Source organism: Heptranchias perlo, chromosome 23 (genome assembly GCF_035084215.1).
Source record: "Heptranchias perlo isolate sHepPer1 chromosome 23, sHepPer1.hap1, whole genome shotgun sequence".
Taxonomy (NCBI): domain Eukaryota; kingdom Metazoa; phylum Chordata; class Chondrichthyes; order Hexanchiformes; family Hexanchidae; genus Heptranchias; species Heptranchias perlo.
In genome coordinates this window covers 5,761,768-5,777,444 of record NC_090347.1, presented here as the reverse complement: position 1 = coordinate 5,777,444, position 15,677 = coordinate 5,761,768, and the positions used below count along the sequence as shown (strand labels likewise).

At 41.5% G+C, this 15,677-nt stretch overlaps 1 protein-coding gene across 1 annotated transcript in view; it reads left to right on the top strand.

The window, feature by feature from the left end:
* cep112 (centrosomal protein 112) overlaps positions 1 to 15,677 on the top strand; it is a 358,450-nt gene that overhangs the window by 36,620 nt on the left and 306,153 nt on the right. Inside the window, exon 6 of the mRNA XM_068003888.1 lies at positions 11,197 to 11,221. Within this exon, the coding sequence (XP_067859989.1) occupies positions 11,197 to 11,221 (25 nt within the window). The remainder of the gene's footprint in view (positions 1 to 11,196; positions 11,222 to 15,677) is intronic.

Genomic DNA, 15,677 nt, shown 5'->3' with positions numbered 1-15,677 from the left:
AACCGCTGCAGTCCGTGTGGTGAAGGTTCTCCCACAGTGCTGTTAGGAAGGGAGTTCCAGGATTTTGAGATGTAGCTACACCTGGAATTATGTAAGGAGTTGTGGGTTTCCATTTCTACTGGATGTAGTGGGCATACTTTTTAATAAATCTATTGGGGCCATTTATTTCACCGTGGTAAGTTCCCAGAACGTTTAGCAGCAATTGCATTACAAAGGATCCCTGTACCCTCCAATTTGGTAGGTTGCAGAAGTTAAATTAGTAATAATCATTTGTGCAGTGCAGCAAGAGTGGAAATTGAAATTCTATTCTGATTGCTGTCTTGTCCGAAGCTGGCGTTCCCAGCACTATTTTCCAAGGAGATAGCCCATCCATTAACGGATTTTTCAGGAATTTCACCGTTACACTTGAGACTTGTTATGTGGAACTTAAGAGGCGAGAGACAGTTAGAAAAGAGATTTTAAAATATATTTTTTTAAATAATAAATTTGAGAACTCGAAAATCATAGTGATAAAACTGTGACATATTGTGAGATGAGTGGTGTCCCTGAACTTAAGATTGAATGTATGTTTTTTTACAACATGGTGGCTAAGCACTCTTGGAGAGAGGTGAGAGGCAGCATGAGTGATGTAATTGGAGTTTTAAAGCATTGTTTGTGCTTATGACATTGTAAGGTAACTAAATAAAGGTATTATTTAACTGTAGTATTTGGCAACTCAAATGACCACCTTAATGATGAGCGAAGAAGCCTATTTCACTGGCCTTCCTGGCATTTATTCCACATAAAACACCTAAAACATTATCTAGAAGATGGTTGTTACTTGGGCTGTAAATCTGAATTAAAATGTGTAATCTGGACACAGAAGTGTACAGCTGGCTGAATTTTAGCACTAAATTGTTAACAAAATCACTACCATGTGTTTGAAAAAATAATTTGGGATTGTTGCCTTTTATTTATTTCATGGCGACATTCTCTTGCAATGTTTTACATTCACTGTAAATGGAGTTTACTGCATCGTATTTGAAATTTGCTCTAGTTGCACTTTTTCCTTCTTTCTCTGAACTTTGCTTCTTTTTATCGCTTTTTCTCTTAGTTCCATAACATAATGCCAGACCACTGACTGCTTCATCTAATTATTTTAACTTTGAAATATTACTGAAATTAATGGTGTCCTTCGTGTTAATTTTGAAATCTACCCCCATTTTCTGGTTGGAGTTTACCCAGTACTGGTTTTTCCTTCAGACAAGTGCAGAGAAGCCAGGCTAGTATTTGAATAAATAAAAATTGGTGTCAAATTTCTTTCTTCAAGACTGCCACCTCATCCCCCATCAAGAAGTCATGAGCCTCAGCTTTGTTTGATCTCAGCACCCGTAACTTTAGCCATCTTCCATCCCCATCAAATAACCTCGCTAATTATCAAAGTGTGAGGATGGATTGAGAGGTAATTCATGCCAACTGCTGCAGAAAGCCCTATCAGTCAATAGAAATGATCCTGCATGGAGTAGGGTAAACAGTGCAGGTGCTTCATGTTCTCACAGAAACAGCATTGTCTTGCTCTTGCCCACCTCAATGTTCTAGGATTTTCTGAGCCTCTCTTAGAAAATCATTGAACAGAACTTTCATTAGTTGCATGAATATTACCCTTTGGACAGGACATATTGGCATGACAATACTAGAAGTTTTTCCTTTGATTTCCCCCACCCTTTGCAACATTGGGGAAGATTCTTTTCCATGCCTATGTGTAGCAAAACTGTAGATGTGTTTATGATTTTGTTGCATTGCACACTGCGCAGAGTGGATCTTGCCCAATGTATGTGTGTATGTAGCTTACTTTTTTTTTGCTTTGTTCAAAGGAAAATTAAAAGTCTCAGCAGATAATATGTTTTCTGTTTTAAGAATAGGAATGTCTTTTATCCGCAAAGGAGATTTTAAGTCTTTTGCCGTTAAAAAAAAAATTGCAGAGGATAGCCCGATTTGAAGTGTGTGTGTTTTTTTTAAGCATTCATGCTACAAATTCTGAAGTTCACTTTTTTTTTGAAGCTTTGAGATTTTCATTTCCTTATTAGGAGTCACTTGATCTCTCAGAAGAATGACGGTGCTTGGGGCGTCAGACATAGCTTGGGTTGTTTATTTTGTTGCAGTTCAAAGGAGATAAAAGTATTTTTTTCCCAGTGTATTGGTCAGTTTATTTTGAGCATGTTGGAAAGGAGTGGCTGAAGAGAGCTTAAAATTTGTATCACATTTAAGAATTGGTTCTGTTCAGCATTGAATCAAGCAAAGTGTTTATTACCCTGGGAGTTGACACTGTCCATTCAATGAAATTCTGCATGGCTTTCCAAAAACAAATGGGTCATGTGTGATCCTACATATAACCAGTTTTGTGAACATATTTGTGCTGTGGACAATACATAATTTCAATACATTTTGTTTGGAAAATGCCACAGCCAGTGCGCATGGAATTTCTTCAATAACGTAAACTTCTTTCAACTGATGCTTCTCATATAGATCACTATAGTACTGGTTGTTCTCTGCAGGGGACAATCGAATATCTAAATTGAGGGGACTGTTAAAAAGGGAAGGAAAAATCATAGAATGATACAGTGCAGATGGAGGCCATTTGGCCCATTTTGCCTATGCCGGCTCTTTGAAAGAGCTATCCAATTTTATTTTTTTTATTCGTTCACGGGATGTGGGCGTCGCTGGCAAGGCCGGCATTTATTGCCCATCCCTAATTGCCCTTGAGAAGGTGGTGGTGAGCTGCCTTCTTGAACCGCTGCAGTCCGTGTGGTGACGGTTCTCCCACAGTGCTGTTAGGAAGGGAGTTCCAGGATTTTGACCCAGCGACAATGAAGGAACGGCGATATATTTCCAAGTCGGGACGGTGTGTGACTTGGAGGGGAACGTGCAGGTGGTGTTGTTCCCATGCGCCTGCTGCCCTTGTCCTTCTAGGTGGTAGAGGTCGCGGGTTTGGGAGGTGCTGTCGAAGAAGCCTTGGCGAGTTGCTGCAGTGCATCCTGTGGATGGTGCACACTGCAGCCACAGTGCGCCGGTGGTGAAGGGAGTGAATGTTTAGTCCCACTTCCCTGCTTTTTCCCCATAGCCCTGCAAAATTTTCCCCTTCAAGTATTTATTCACTTCCCTTTTGAAAGTTACTATTGAATCTGCTTCCACCATCCTTTCAAGCAGTGCATTCCAGATCATAACAACTCGCTGCGTAAATGATCATTCTCTTCCACAGTCTTCCTTTTCAAAGGATTCTAAGAAGTCAGAATCTGGACGCAATCCTGCTAGGCCCATTGAAGTGTTGTGCCAGTACTGGAGTTCAATGAGAGTAGTCAAACTGAGCTTTATAACGTTTATTATTCTTTAAGGTACCAAAATTCCATGTACTGCACATATCAATTTACTGAGGGAGTGTTGCAGTATCGGAGGTGCTCTCTTTCGGATGAGACATTAAACCGAGGCTCCGTCTGCCCTCTCAGCAGGACGTATGAGATCCCATGGCAGTATTTCGAAGAAGATCAGGGGTGTTCTTCCTTATTTATTCCTTATGCCTCATGGCTGTGGATGCTGTGTCGTTGAATATGTTCAAGGCGAGATAGATAGATTTTTGGACTCTAGGGGAATCAAGGGATATGGGGATCGGGAGGGAAAGTGGAGTTGAGGTCGAAGATCAGCTATGATCTTATTGAATGGTGGAGCAGGCTCGAGTGGTTATATGGCCTACTGCTGCTCCTATTTCTTTTGTTCTTACCTTCTCAACCAACATCACTTTAAAAAAAAACGATTATCTGGTTATTATCACGTTGCTGTTTGCTGTGTGCAAATTTGCCTCCACATTTCCTACATGACAACAGTGACCACTTCAAAAGTACATCATTAGCTGTAGAGTGCTTTGGGACGTCCTGAGATCGTGAAAAGCATTTTTTATATATATATGTCATTCTTTCTTCTTTTTAAAGTCATTTTACTTGTCTGAAATAATGCAATGCTGGGAACACTTGAACTCCCACCTTTTCTTGCCCTGATCTTTATATTCATTGCAACAAGTGTCCACCAATGGAAAAGAAAATCGGGGCAAGGTGTAAAAAGGGGGCTATCAATTCACTATCACCCATTTTTTGACTGGCGCTAACAGTTAAATTTACTCCTGTATGTTTGAAAATCAGTCTAGTCCCATACTAAAATAATTGTTTTTAAAAAAATGTTATTTTTAATTAATCTCAGACTATGGAAAATCATGTCTCACGAATTTGATTGAGTTTTTTGAAGGGGTAACCAAGAAGATAGATGAGGGCTGTGCAGTAGACGTGGTCTACATGGACTTTAGCAAAGCCTTTGACAAGGTACCGCATGGTAGGTTGTTACATAAGGTTAAATCTCACGGGATCCAAGGTGAGGTAGCCAATTGGATACAAAATTGGATTGACGACAGAAGACAGAGGGTGGTTGTAGAGGGTTGTTTTTCAAACTGGAGGCCTGTGTCCAGCGGTGTGCCTCAGGGATCGGTGCTGGGTCCGCTGTTATTTGTTATTTATATTAATGATTTGGATGAGAATTTAGGAGGCATGGTTAGTAAGTTTGCAGATGACACCAAGATTGGTGGCATTGTGGACAGTGAAGAAGGTTATCTAGGATTGCAACGGGACCTTGATAAATTGGGCCAGTGGGCCGATGAATGGCAGATGGAGTTTAATTTAGATAAATGTGAGGTGATGCATTTTGGTAGATCGAATCGGGCCAGGACCTACTCCGTTAACGGTAAGGCGTTGGGGAGAGTTATAGAACAAAGAGATCTGGGAGTACAGGTTCATAGCTCCTTGAAAGTGGAGTCACAGGTGGATAGGGTGGTGAAGAAGGTATTCGGCATGCTTGGTTTCATTGGTCAGAACATTGAATACAGGAGTTGGGATGTCAAGTTGAAGTTGTACAAGACATTAGTAAGGCCACACTTGGAATACTGTGTACAGTTCTGGTCACCCTATTATAGAAAGGATATTATTAAACTAGAAAGAGTGCAGAAAAGATTTACTAGGATGCTACCGGGACTTGATGGTTTGACTTATAGGGAGAGGTTGGATAGACTGAGACTTTTTTCCCTGGAGAGTAGGAGGTTTATGGGGTGATCTTATAGAAGTCTGTAAAATAATGAGGGGCATAGATAAGGTAGATAGTCAAAATCTTTTCCCAAAGGTAGGGGAGTCTATAACGAGGGGACATAGATTTAAGGTGAGAGGGGAGAGATACAAAAGGGTCCAGAGGGGCAATTTTTTCACTCAAAGGGTGGTGAGTGTCTGGAACGAGCTGCCAGAGGCAGTAGTAGAGGCGGGTACAATTTTGTCTTTTAGAAAGCATTTGGACAGTTACATGGGTAAGATGGGTATAGAGGGATATGGGCCAAGTGCAGGCAATTGGGACTAGCTTAGTGGTATAAACTGGGCGACATGGACATGTTGGGCCGAAGGGCCTGTTTCCATGTTGTAAAATTCTATGATTCTAAAATTGTTTTTTATGTTTTTTTAGTATATAACTTTTAAAGCAGAGAAATGATTAGATGCAATTTGGGCTGTTTCTTTGCCAGGACTTGTTTTGACGCATGCCAATGGTTAAAAGAACTAATGGCATAACTTTATATTTAAGATCTGTCATTGCATACTGAGCAGGCTGGGTTTGATTTATAAATGAGGGAATGACAATCTTCCATTTTCCTTCTTTTACTTTTTGTGCAGGATTTATTGGTAATGACCTGTCCTTGGGGCCCTGCCAATGTGCTCCTTGGCCAGCAGGCCCAGGGATGACTTTCCTTTTGAGTTTTACTTCTCTTTTGCAAGGAATCATATGTAAGGTGGCACATTGTGGCTAGGTTTGGGAACTCTGGTACTACACCTTTGTCCTCCAGTGCACTGCTTTACCAAGTTACTTCCTGCAGCCCTGATTTTAATTTCCCTTCTGCTGTACTAGGTGCACAGATGTGAGGATTTATGCTGCAAAATAGCCTGTAAATGCTAATCTCAATGCCTTTTTAAAAAAAAAAGTTTGAACAGAACTTAACCCAGTTTGAGAAATGCCCTCCCCTCATGAGACACTGGATTCTTTTTCAAATGAGCAAGTTTCAAACTGTGCACATGTTCATTTCACTTGTCTGTAAGATGTGACACATCACCACAGTAACATAATTAAAACTGACCTTTTGGATTTTCCCCAAACTTAAGCGATTTCCTTTCATCACCCTCTGGATTTTTTTTTTTGAAAATAGCAATAGGAACCATCAGTGTTTTGAACTCTTGCCTTGAAACAGACCAAAGATGAACAATAAACAATCCCCTTATTAACTTGAAAAATAATTTATGCTATTTCCTGGCAGTGGCTCAGTGGATAAAAGCATTGTCTGCTGTGGTACCAAGCCATATAGATCAGGAAGGTGCCAGGTTTAATCCCCTTTCTGTGCCGTTAGCTGATTTCAGCCTTGGTAGGAGTAGGGGTGCTACAATTGGTGAAGGTGCTCCTGGGTTAGGAAAGGGAAAATCAGCCAGGGTTCTTGCTCCTGATGATTATCTAATGGTTTGACTGTGACATCTCCCAAGATTGATCAGCCTGACGGCATTTATTGTCACATCTCTCATCTAAAGACTGGCCACTCAGACGCGATACTGCAGGAATGTACCTGGGAACCATCTGCGCTTTCAGGAGAGAAGGGAACAAAACTGGAATTTTTTTTACTGGATTTTCACTAAACTTGATGAGGACAGGTTTGTATTCCCTTGAATTTAGAAGGTTGAAGGGTGATCTAATCGAGATCTTGAAAATTATGAAGGGATTTGATAGGGTAGATACAGAGAAACTATTTCCTCTCATGGGGAAATCCAGAACAAGAGGGCATAATCTTAAAATTAGAGCTAGGCCATTTAGGAGTGAAATCAGGAAGCATTTTTTCACACAGGGTAGTGGACATCTGGAATTCTCTCACCCTCAAAAGGATGCTGGGTCAATTGAAATTTTCAAGACTGAGATTAATAGATTTTTGTTAGGTTAAGGGTATTAAGGTATATGGAGTTGAGATATGATCTGATTGAATGGCGGAACAGGCTCGAGGGGTTGAACGGCCTATTCCTGTTCCTATGTTCTCCTATCAAATGCTGTATTTGTTGTAAAAACATTAGGATTGCAGGAGCTTCCTTTTTCTGCCTGTGTGAATACTGGGGAACCCTTCAAATTTTAAAAGCATACTGTAAAAAAAAAATTAAAATGCTATATTAATGGAAGAAACCCCTGAAAAGCTCATCTTTTATGTACAACAGCTTACATTTATATAGCGCCTTCAACATAAAAACCACCATAGTAAAAACATAGTACTTCACAAAAGCATAATTAAAAAATGGACACGACAAAGAAAAAGATATTAAGATGGGTGACCAAAAGTTCAGTTAGAAGAGTGGGTTTTAAGGAGGGTCCTAAAGGAGGCAGAGAGGTGGAGGGGTTTAGGTGGAAATTCCAGAGCATGGGCCTCGGTGGCCTAAGGCATAGCTACCAATTCTCTTCAGCCTATAATTGGGGCCATGCCTTAGGCATTCCTACTCCTACCAAGGAGGCATGCACCAGAATCAGAGGAATGGAGACTTCAAGGGGCAGGCCAAGGGGGCTGTTAGTAGAGCTGGGGGAGGTTAGAGTGATAGAAAGGGTCGAGGCCATGAAGGAAGTTAAACTGAGGATTTTAAATTTGAGGCATGAGGAACTCGGGAGCCAATGCAGGCCAGCGAAGACCAGGGTGATAGGTGAGTGGGACATAATATGGATTAGAATACCGTCAGCAGAGTATTAGATGAGCTGAAATTTTTTGAAGGTATAATCGAGTCTGGAGGTGACAAAGGCAATGTTTTAGAAATAAGTGGTCTTTGTGAGGCAGAACATATTGAGTTGGAAGCTCAGCTTGGGGTCAAATAGGATGTCAGCCATGGTTCAGTGGTAGCACTCTCACATCTGAGTCAGAAGGTTGTGGGTTCAAGTCCCATTCCAGAGACATCAGCACAAAATCTAGGCTGACACTCCAGTGCAGTACTGAGGGAGTGCTTCAATGTTGGAGGTGCCATCCTTCAGATGAGACGTTAAACCAAGGCCCTGCCTGCCCTCAGGTGGAAGTAAAAGATCCCATGGCACTATATCGAAGAAGAATATGGGAGTTCTCTCCAATGTCCTGGCCAATATTTATCCCTGAACCAACATCACTAAAACAGATTATCTAGTCATTATCACATTGCTGTTTGTGGGACCTTGCTGTATGCAAATTGGCTGCCACGTTTCCTACATTACAACAGTGACTCAACTTCAAAAGGACTTAATTGGCTGTAAAGTGCTTTGGGATGTCCTGAGGTCGTGAAAGGCACTGTATAAATACAGGTCTTTTTTTCTTTCTGAGGTTGCAAAAATCTGTTTCAGCCTGAGGCAGCAGCTAAGGAAGAGGTTGGAATTCGTATTAAGGATTTGTGACAGGGGCTAAAGATGATGGCTTTGGTCTACCATGGCAGCCGAGGCATACATTGTAGTCTAGCAGAGCAGGGCAGTCCTGTTGGCAGAGTCGTCCTGGAAATCAAATGTGAACAGAGTTCCAGCTGATGAAAAGAACGTAGTAAAAACACACAACAAGTTGGGTCGTAGGATGGGTAATAAACTCTGTACGGGTAGCTTCAACTTATAGATTGAGCTAAAATGAATTCATGATTACGACCGGAGGTTTAGAACATTGGACACTTATGATGGGATAGTTGTACAAGGAGATTGTTGCACTTGTTTAGTTTCATACATTTTAAGGGATCAGTGCATTATGGGAGAGTTCAATTTGCAGCTGGGCTTAATTATAGGAAACCTCATTCATTGCACTTTATCATTGAAGTGCTTTCTGATGGCTCACATGATGTCCGAAACTTGCAGGAATTAAGTGGATGTATGCTGTTTGGTATTTTTCGTCACTGTTTAATGCTCATTGAAAACGTTTTGCAACATCCTGAGACAAGTAAAAGTGGAATTTGAACTTGTTTTTGAAGAAACAATGAAAAGCTAATAAGTAAATATTTTGTAGAAATGATGTTTAAATTTATTCTCCGTGTCTTTTTCCATGTCTGTGTCTTTCTCGCTCAGTCTCACAGTCACATAGATGTCTTCACAGATTCTGTAAGACCTTGTCAGAAAGCATGTTTCAGCAGTCCCAAAGGGAGTCCTTCCTCGGTCAGTATACTCTCCCCTGCCTCCTTGAGGTGGTCTGGTGCAGACAGTCAGAACTCTACCCTTTAGTGAAATCGTGCAATTTCCAGTTAAAATCCGGATTCAAATTCAAATTCTGCATAGTAGAGTCCCAGTGATCACTATTGTTGCTGGCAGGCTGCCCTGTAAAGTAGTTTACTTTATTTATTTGAATATGTCCAGTATTTGTTGGGATAAAAGTGCAACACTAATTTTTAATTTTTGTGGCTCTACTGCATGTGAGAAATTGTACAAGTTATTAGCTTCTGCCTACTCACAGTTTACTAACACGTACTGCATGTTTAGATCAATTTTCTTTTTGGTATGTCTTCCCTTTTTCATCAGAGGTCTAGAAAATGTATATCTTCAGTTAGTCTTACACTTTCGCCATTTTCTCTCTTGAGGGAATAAATGACTCTCTGTGCTAACTTAATTATGTTAACACATTTAATTGATTTTTAACAGTTTAATAACTTGTTTTAGTGAACACAGGAATTTCACCCAAACACGTCAATTAATTTGTTTAAAAATAGCCCAGAGAGGGATTTCTACCTGCAGGTCTCCCTGTGCACCATAATCCAGCCAAAAGGTCAGAAAATCTGCTCCTCCTAACCTGCTGATGCCATGCATATCTGCTGGTAAGTGGGACATGACAGTGACCTATGGGGGCTATGCCTCCCTCCCTTTGGGGAAGTATTTATTCTCTGCTCAGTGCCATCCCCTGGATGACAAAGTTGAGATTTAGAACTCACTGTGGGGAATTTTTGCGGTGGAGCATTGGAGGCATTGTACTTATGCCAAGTAAGTAAGGCTGCAATATTCAATAATAAATATATATTTTGCTTATTCAAATAATTTACACATGAATACCCTTGGAAAGGTGCAGGATTCCAGTATTCTCTAACGAACTGATTTCTGAAATAAAATATAAATACCTTTTAACAAATAATGGTGAGAAAGTTGAGCTGTGAGGGTTACCAGGTACTTTGCATGTTGCAGATTATGGCACAAGGATATAAAAAAGAATTCAAAATCATGAAGGGTCTAGACAGAGTAGATAGAGAGAAACTCTACCCATTGGTGGATGGGTCAAGAACCAGAGGACATAGCTTTGAGGTGATTGCCAAAAGAGCCAAAGGTGAGATGAGGAAAAGCTTTTTTACACAGTGAGTGGTTAAGATCTGGAATGCACTGCCCGAGAGGGTGGTGGAGGCAGATTCAATCATGGCCTTCAAAAGGGAACTGGATAAGTACTTGAAAGTAAAAAATTTGCAAGGCTACGGGGATGGGGCGAGGGAGTGGGACTAGCTGGATTGCCCTTGCATAGAGCTGGCGCGGACTCGATGAGCTGAATGGCCTCCTTCCGTGCTGTAACCTTTCCATGATTCTATGATTGCAGCTGGTTCAGGTATGTAGTCTGTTAGGTCAGCCATCCAGACTGCTGGAGTGGAAGGGCATGTGGCCACAATTTTCCACACACCATCTTCACAACCCCAGCACGGAGTGGAGGGAAAGTGCTTCCTCAAATGGATTAGTGGGAAAAATCGGAATCAAAGCCAACTGGATACCCTGTAGCTGCACTTCCTATTGGCTGATTGTAGAACTGCAGTGTCAGTGCCTGGACTGGAGGCAAGAATGGTACCAAATGGAGAGGGCACCTAAAGTAAAGAAGAAACTAATTTCTAAACAGAAAATGGGCCATGAAATATTGCAACTTTGAAAATCTGCCTTTGAGAATTGTGCAATGTTATTTAACAACAGGTCAAAGCTGTTCTTATCTTGACCATCATTTGACTTGCAAGACACATTTTAGTTATTAAATATAATCCTTTAACTTTCAGTTGATACTTGGTGACAGTATGTAGGTGTTCCCCTGTATAAGATGATTATCATTACCCCTATGTTTCTGACATTCTTGCATTCCTGGAATACTGATTGTTACTATTTGTGGTTTTGTTACAGGCGAAGACACACGTACAATGGCAAGGTAACATCATGTTCATGTTCAGCTAGTCCAATACGTAGATCAGATGAAGAAAATATTACCACTAACATAACAGTAAGATAAATAAGTGCAGGTTTTAATTTCTAATGTTGTGTTCTCTTTTTGTGAGATAATAATTTGGTAAGTTTTCACTTTAGGTTTACGTTAATAGTGCAAGTACTGACTTCCTGTGATAGGAACATTCACATTCATTCCAGGCCATCTTCCTTCGGAAGATGATGGTCCAGACCGTAGACATCTTAATTGATGTCAAAGCAGCTCCTTGGTGACTTATCAGTAGCATCTGGATGAAGGGACACTCTTTCATCTCACACATCAAGCCAAGATTTTGTTTTACCATGCAAAGGAAAGTCTGCTTGCCAGACTGCTCACAGAATGGAGTTAGATTTGGGTTTTTAGGTCAGGGGCTGATGTATGGTTCAGGTTGCCCAATTATTGGCTTATCATGTCTGAAGATTACATAACATGATTAGTATGTCACTGGCACGTTCATACTAAGAATACCCTTCTTTGGTTTCAATTTCACTGTAAAAACTGCGCTGTTGCTACTTAGAGATCTGAAGAAAAAAACTGCAAATGCTGGAAATATGAAATAAAAGCAGAAAATCTTGGAAATACACAGCAGGTCCATTGGGCAATGAAGAGAAAAGATAGACTAATCTTTCGGATAAATCTGATGGAATTCCAGGAATTTGTGTTCTTATTGAAGTGGCGACTTTGGACTCTATAAACTTAGAGGGGTGCACAGCAAAAACATGCAGAGTGGTTCACAGTTGGCAGCTACCTGCCTAACATCCTATTGAAATGAATAGGAAATGCAGCCACTTATATTTTGAGTGGAAAATAAAAGAGCCAATAACGTTTTCCATTGTCCCTGAAATGCTGTGAATTTAAAAATGTTCTCTGGTTCTGTGTTTTCCTTTAATTGTGCAGAAGATTAAACAACAGAAATTTTATGATTAGGGCACAGTATCAATTGTTAGAGTACCACTGCACTATACTGCAGAGGGATAGGATGCCAGTTCATGCCCATGGTGGATTGCTAAATTTGACTGGAGTGTCACAGGTTGGTGCTCAGTGGAGGCAGGTTTCTCTCCACTGATGGGAAGGGAAAATTAGAGGGCAGGTTATGCATCTCTTGATATGGAGATGCCGGTGATGGACTGGGGTTGACAATTGTAAACAATTTTACAACACCAAGTTATAGTCCAACAATTTTATTTGAAAATCACAAGCTTTCGGAGGCTTCCTCCTTCCTCAGGTGAATGCGGAAATGAAATTCTCGAACCTTTCGCATTTATAAATCACAGAACAATACCTGGTGATTACAGATAGTCTTTCCAACTGCCCGTTGCCAAGGCAATCAAAGTGTTCAGACAGAGAGGTGTTACCTACAGAGCCACCGAATATACAAACAACCAAAAAACAAAAACAGAGAGAGAGAGGCAGAAACAGAAACATCCGGAAGGAAGAGAAAGTCTGCAAATGACCCGTTATATTAAAAACAGATAACTTTTGTTCGCTGATGGGGTTACGTGTAGCGTGACATGAACCCAAGATCCCGGTTGAGGCCGTCCTCATGGGTGCGTACCATGGACTACTCCTCAGAATCAGTTTCTTTCTTGGACACACGAATCTCCATCAAAGACGGGCACCTCAGCACCTCACTCTACCGCAAGCCCACGGACAACCTCACGATGCTCCACTTTTCCAGCTTCCACCCTAACCACGTCAAAGAGGCCATCCCCTATGGACAGGCCCTGCGAATACACAGGGTCTGCTCAGATGAGGAGGAACGCGATGGACACCTACAGACGCTGAAAGACGCCCTAGTAAGAACGGGATATGACGCTCGACTCATCGATCGACAGTTCCGACGGGCCACAGCGAAAAATCGCATAGACCTCCTCAGAAGACTAACACGGGACGCAACCAACAGAGTACCCTTCGTCGTCCAGTACTTCCCTGGAGCGGAGAAACTACGCCATGTTCTCCGCAGCCTTCAACATGTCATCAATGACGACGAACACCTCGCTATGGCCATCCCCACACCTCCACTACTCGCCTTTAAACAGCCACCCAACCTCAAACAAACCATCGTTCGCAGCAAATTACCCAGCTTTCAGGAGAACAGCGTCCACGACACCACACAACCCTGCCACGGTAACCTCTGCATGACATGCCAGATCATCGACACAGATACCACCATCACACGTGAGGACACCACCCACCAGGTGCATGGTTCATACTCCTGTGACTCGGCCAACATTGTCTACCTCATACGTTGCAGGAAAGGATGCCCCAGAGCATGGTACATTGGCGAGACCATGCAGACGCTGCGACAACGGATGAACGGACACCGCGCAACAATCGCCAGACAGGAGGGTTCCCTCCCAGTCAGGGAACACTTCAGCAGTCAAGGACATTCAGCCACCGACCTTCGGGTAAGCGTACTCCAAGGCGGCCTTCGAGACACACGACAACGCAAAATCGTCGAGCAGAAATTGATAGCCAAGTTCCGCACCCATGAGGACGGCCTCAACCGGGATCTTGGGTTTATGTCACGCTACACGTAACCCCACCAGCGATCAAAAGTTATCTGTTTTTAATATAACGGGTCATTTGCTGTCTTTCTCTTCCTTCCGGATGTTTCTATGTTTCTGCCTCTCTCTCTTTTTTTTGGTTGTTTGTATATTCGGTGGCTCTGTAGGTAACACCTCTCTGTCTGAACACTTTGATTGCCTTGGCAACGGGCAGTTGGAAAGACTATCTGTAATCACCAGGTATTGTTCTGTGACTTATAAATGCGAAAGGTTCGAGGATTTCATTTCCACATTCACCTGAGGAAGGAGGAAGCCTCCGAAAGCTTGTGATTTTCAAATAAAATTGTTGGACTATGACTTGGTGTTGTAAAATTGTTTACAATATGCATCTCTTAGTAGTTGCAGAGTGGCACAGGCAGAAGTCTGAGAACAGTGTACCTGTCTGCCCTATCAACCAGGAATAGTGTGTGGAAAGGCTGAGGGGTAGGGCTGAAAATATAAAACAGCTTCAAGAAAAAAGTTTTGCAGATTTTGCATGAATTAAAGAAGATGCAACTCTTCAGAAAAGTTCTTTCACTTCTCAAGTAGGTAGCGAAGCATTGTTGTGGTGTATCACCAGTATTCTGCTCAAAAGCATGGCTCACAATAGAAATCGTTTCTTGTGCTTTCAAGACAACACTTTGTGTAGGCTCAAGTTCATCAACTGATAGATTGCACATTGTTGGAATTTATGGTATCCCTTTTAAAGGGCATTTTATGTTGTCACTTTATTTGGGAAAATAAAAGCATTTTGTTGCTTACCAATTACCACATTGAGTGAAGACTTCGAGAGGGTTTGCAGAAGTCATGTAATCCCACCTCTTGTAATTAGAGAGTAAGGAAAGGGCAGATAAAGTTAAGCATTACAATTAGAAGTATCTGACCTGAGGCTGGGTGGTTCAGTAGGTTAGTGGTATTTTACCATACCACTATAGTTAAATGAGTATTGTAGCACGATTTATGGTGGACTATAAATCCTTGAGGGATGGGAGGTGCAGTGGTTAAAGCTCTGTCCTTCACCTCTAGGACGTGTGTTTGAATCCAGCCCAGACTGATGGGGTTAAAGATACTTTTCAGGTGGCTCTAAGAGATCAAAGTGAGGTGAATTTGAGGAGACAGCATCCAGTTCCCAGTGAATGAGAGTCTGCAGCACACAGCTGATAATGCAGCAAATGTTGGCACTAATTTGGGAATTTTATTCAGAAAGATGTAAGGAAACACCAATATTGGTCTGGTGTAGCAGTAGATGCTCTTGAGGCTAGGATTATAAGAACACTAGAAAATATAATCTTCTTGTTCTAGAAGCTATCTTGTTGTATAAAGCACCTGATCAATTATGTCTGCCTTATAACTCAATCCTGCTCATAAGCAGATATTAAACCTGATCTTTTTAAGGAACTGATTGACTTTGGATGAACTACATTTGCTGGAAATCTGTTCCAAATGTTTATTACTCAGATGGGGAAAAAACAATTCTTCTCATTTCTAGTATTTCTTCTTCAGTTCTTGATTCAATAGAAAGAAAAGGAAGAATTTGCATTATATAGCATCTTTCACATCCTCAAGATATCCCAAAGCACTTTACAGCCATTGAATTACCGTTGAAGAGTAGTCGCTGTTGTATTGTAGCCAAATGTGACTTCCAATTTGTGCACAGCAAGGTCCCACATACAACAATGAGATAAATGATCAGATAATCTGTTTTTGTGTCCTTGGATGAGGGATAAATGTTGGTCAGGACACCAGGAGAACTTCCCTGCTCTTCTTTGAAAAGTGCCATGGGATATTTTACATCCTCCTGAGCGGGTCGACAGGACCTCAGTTTAACGTCTCATCCAAAAGATGGCACCTCCAAC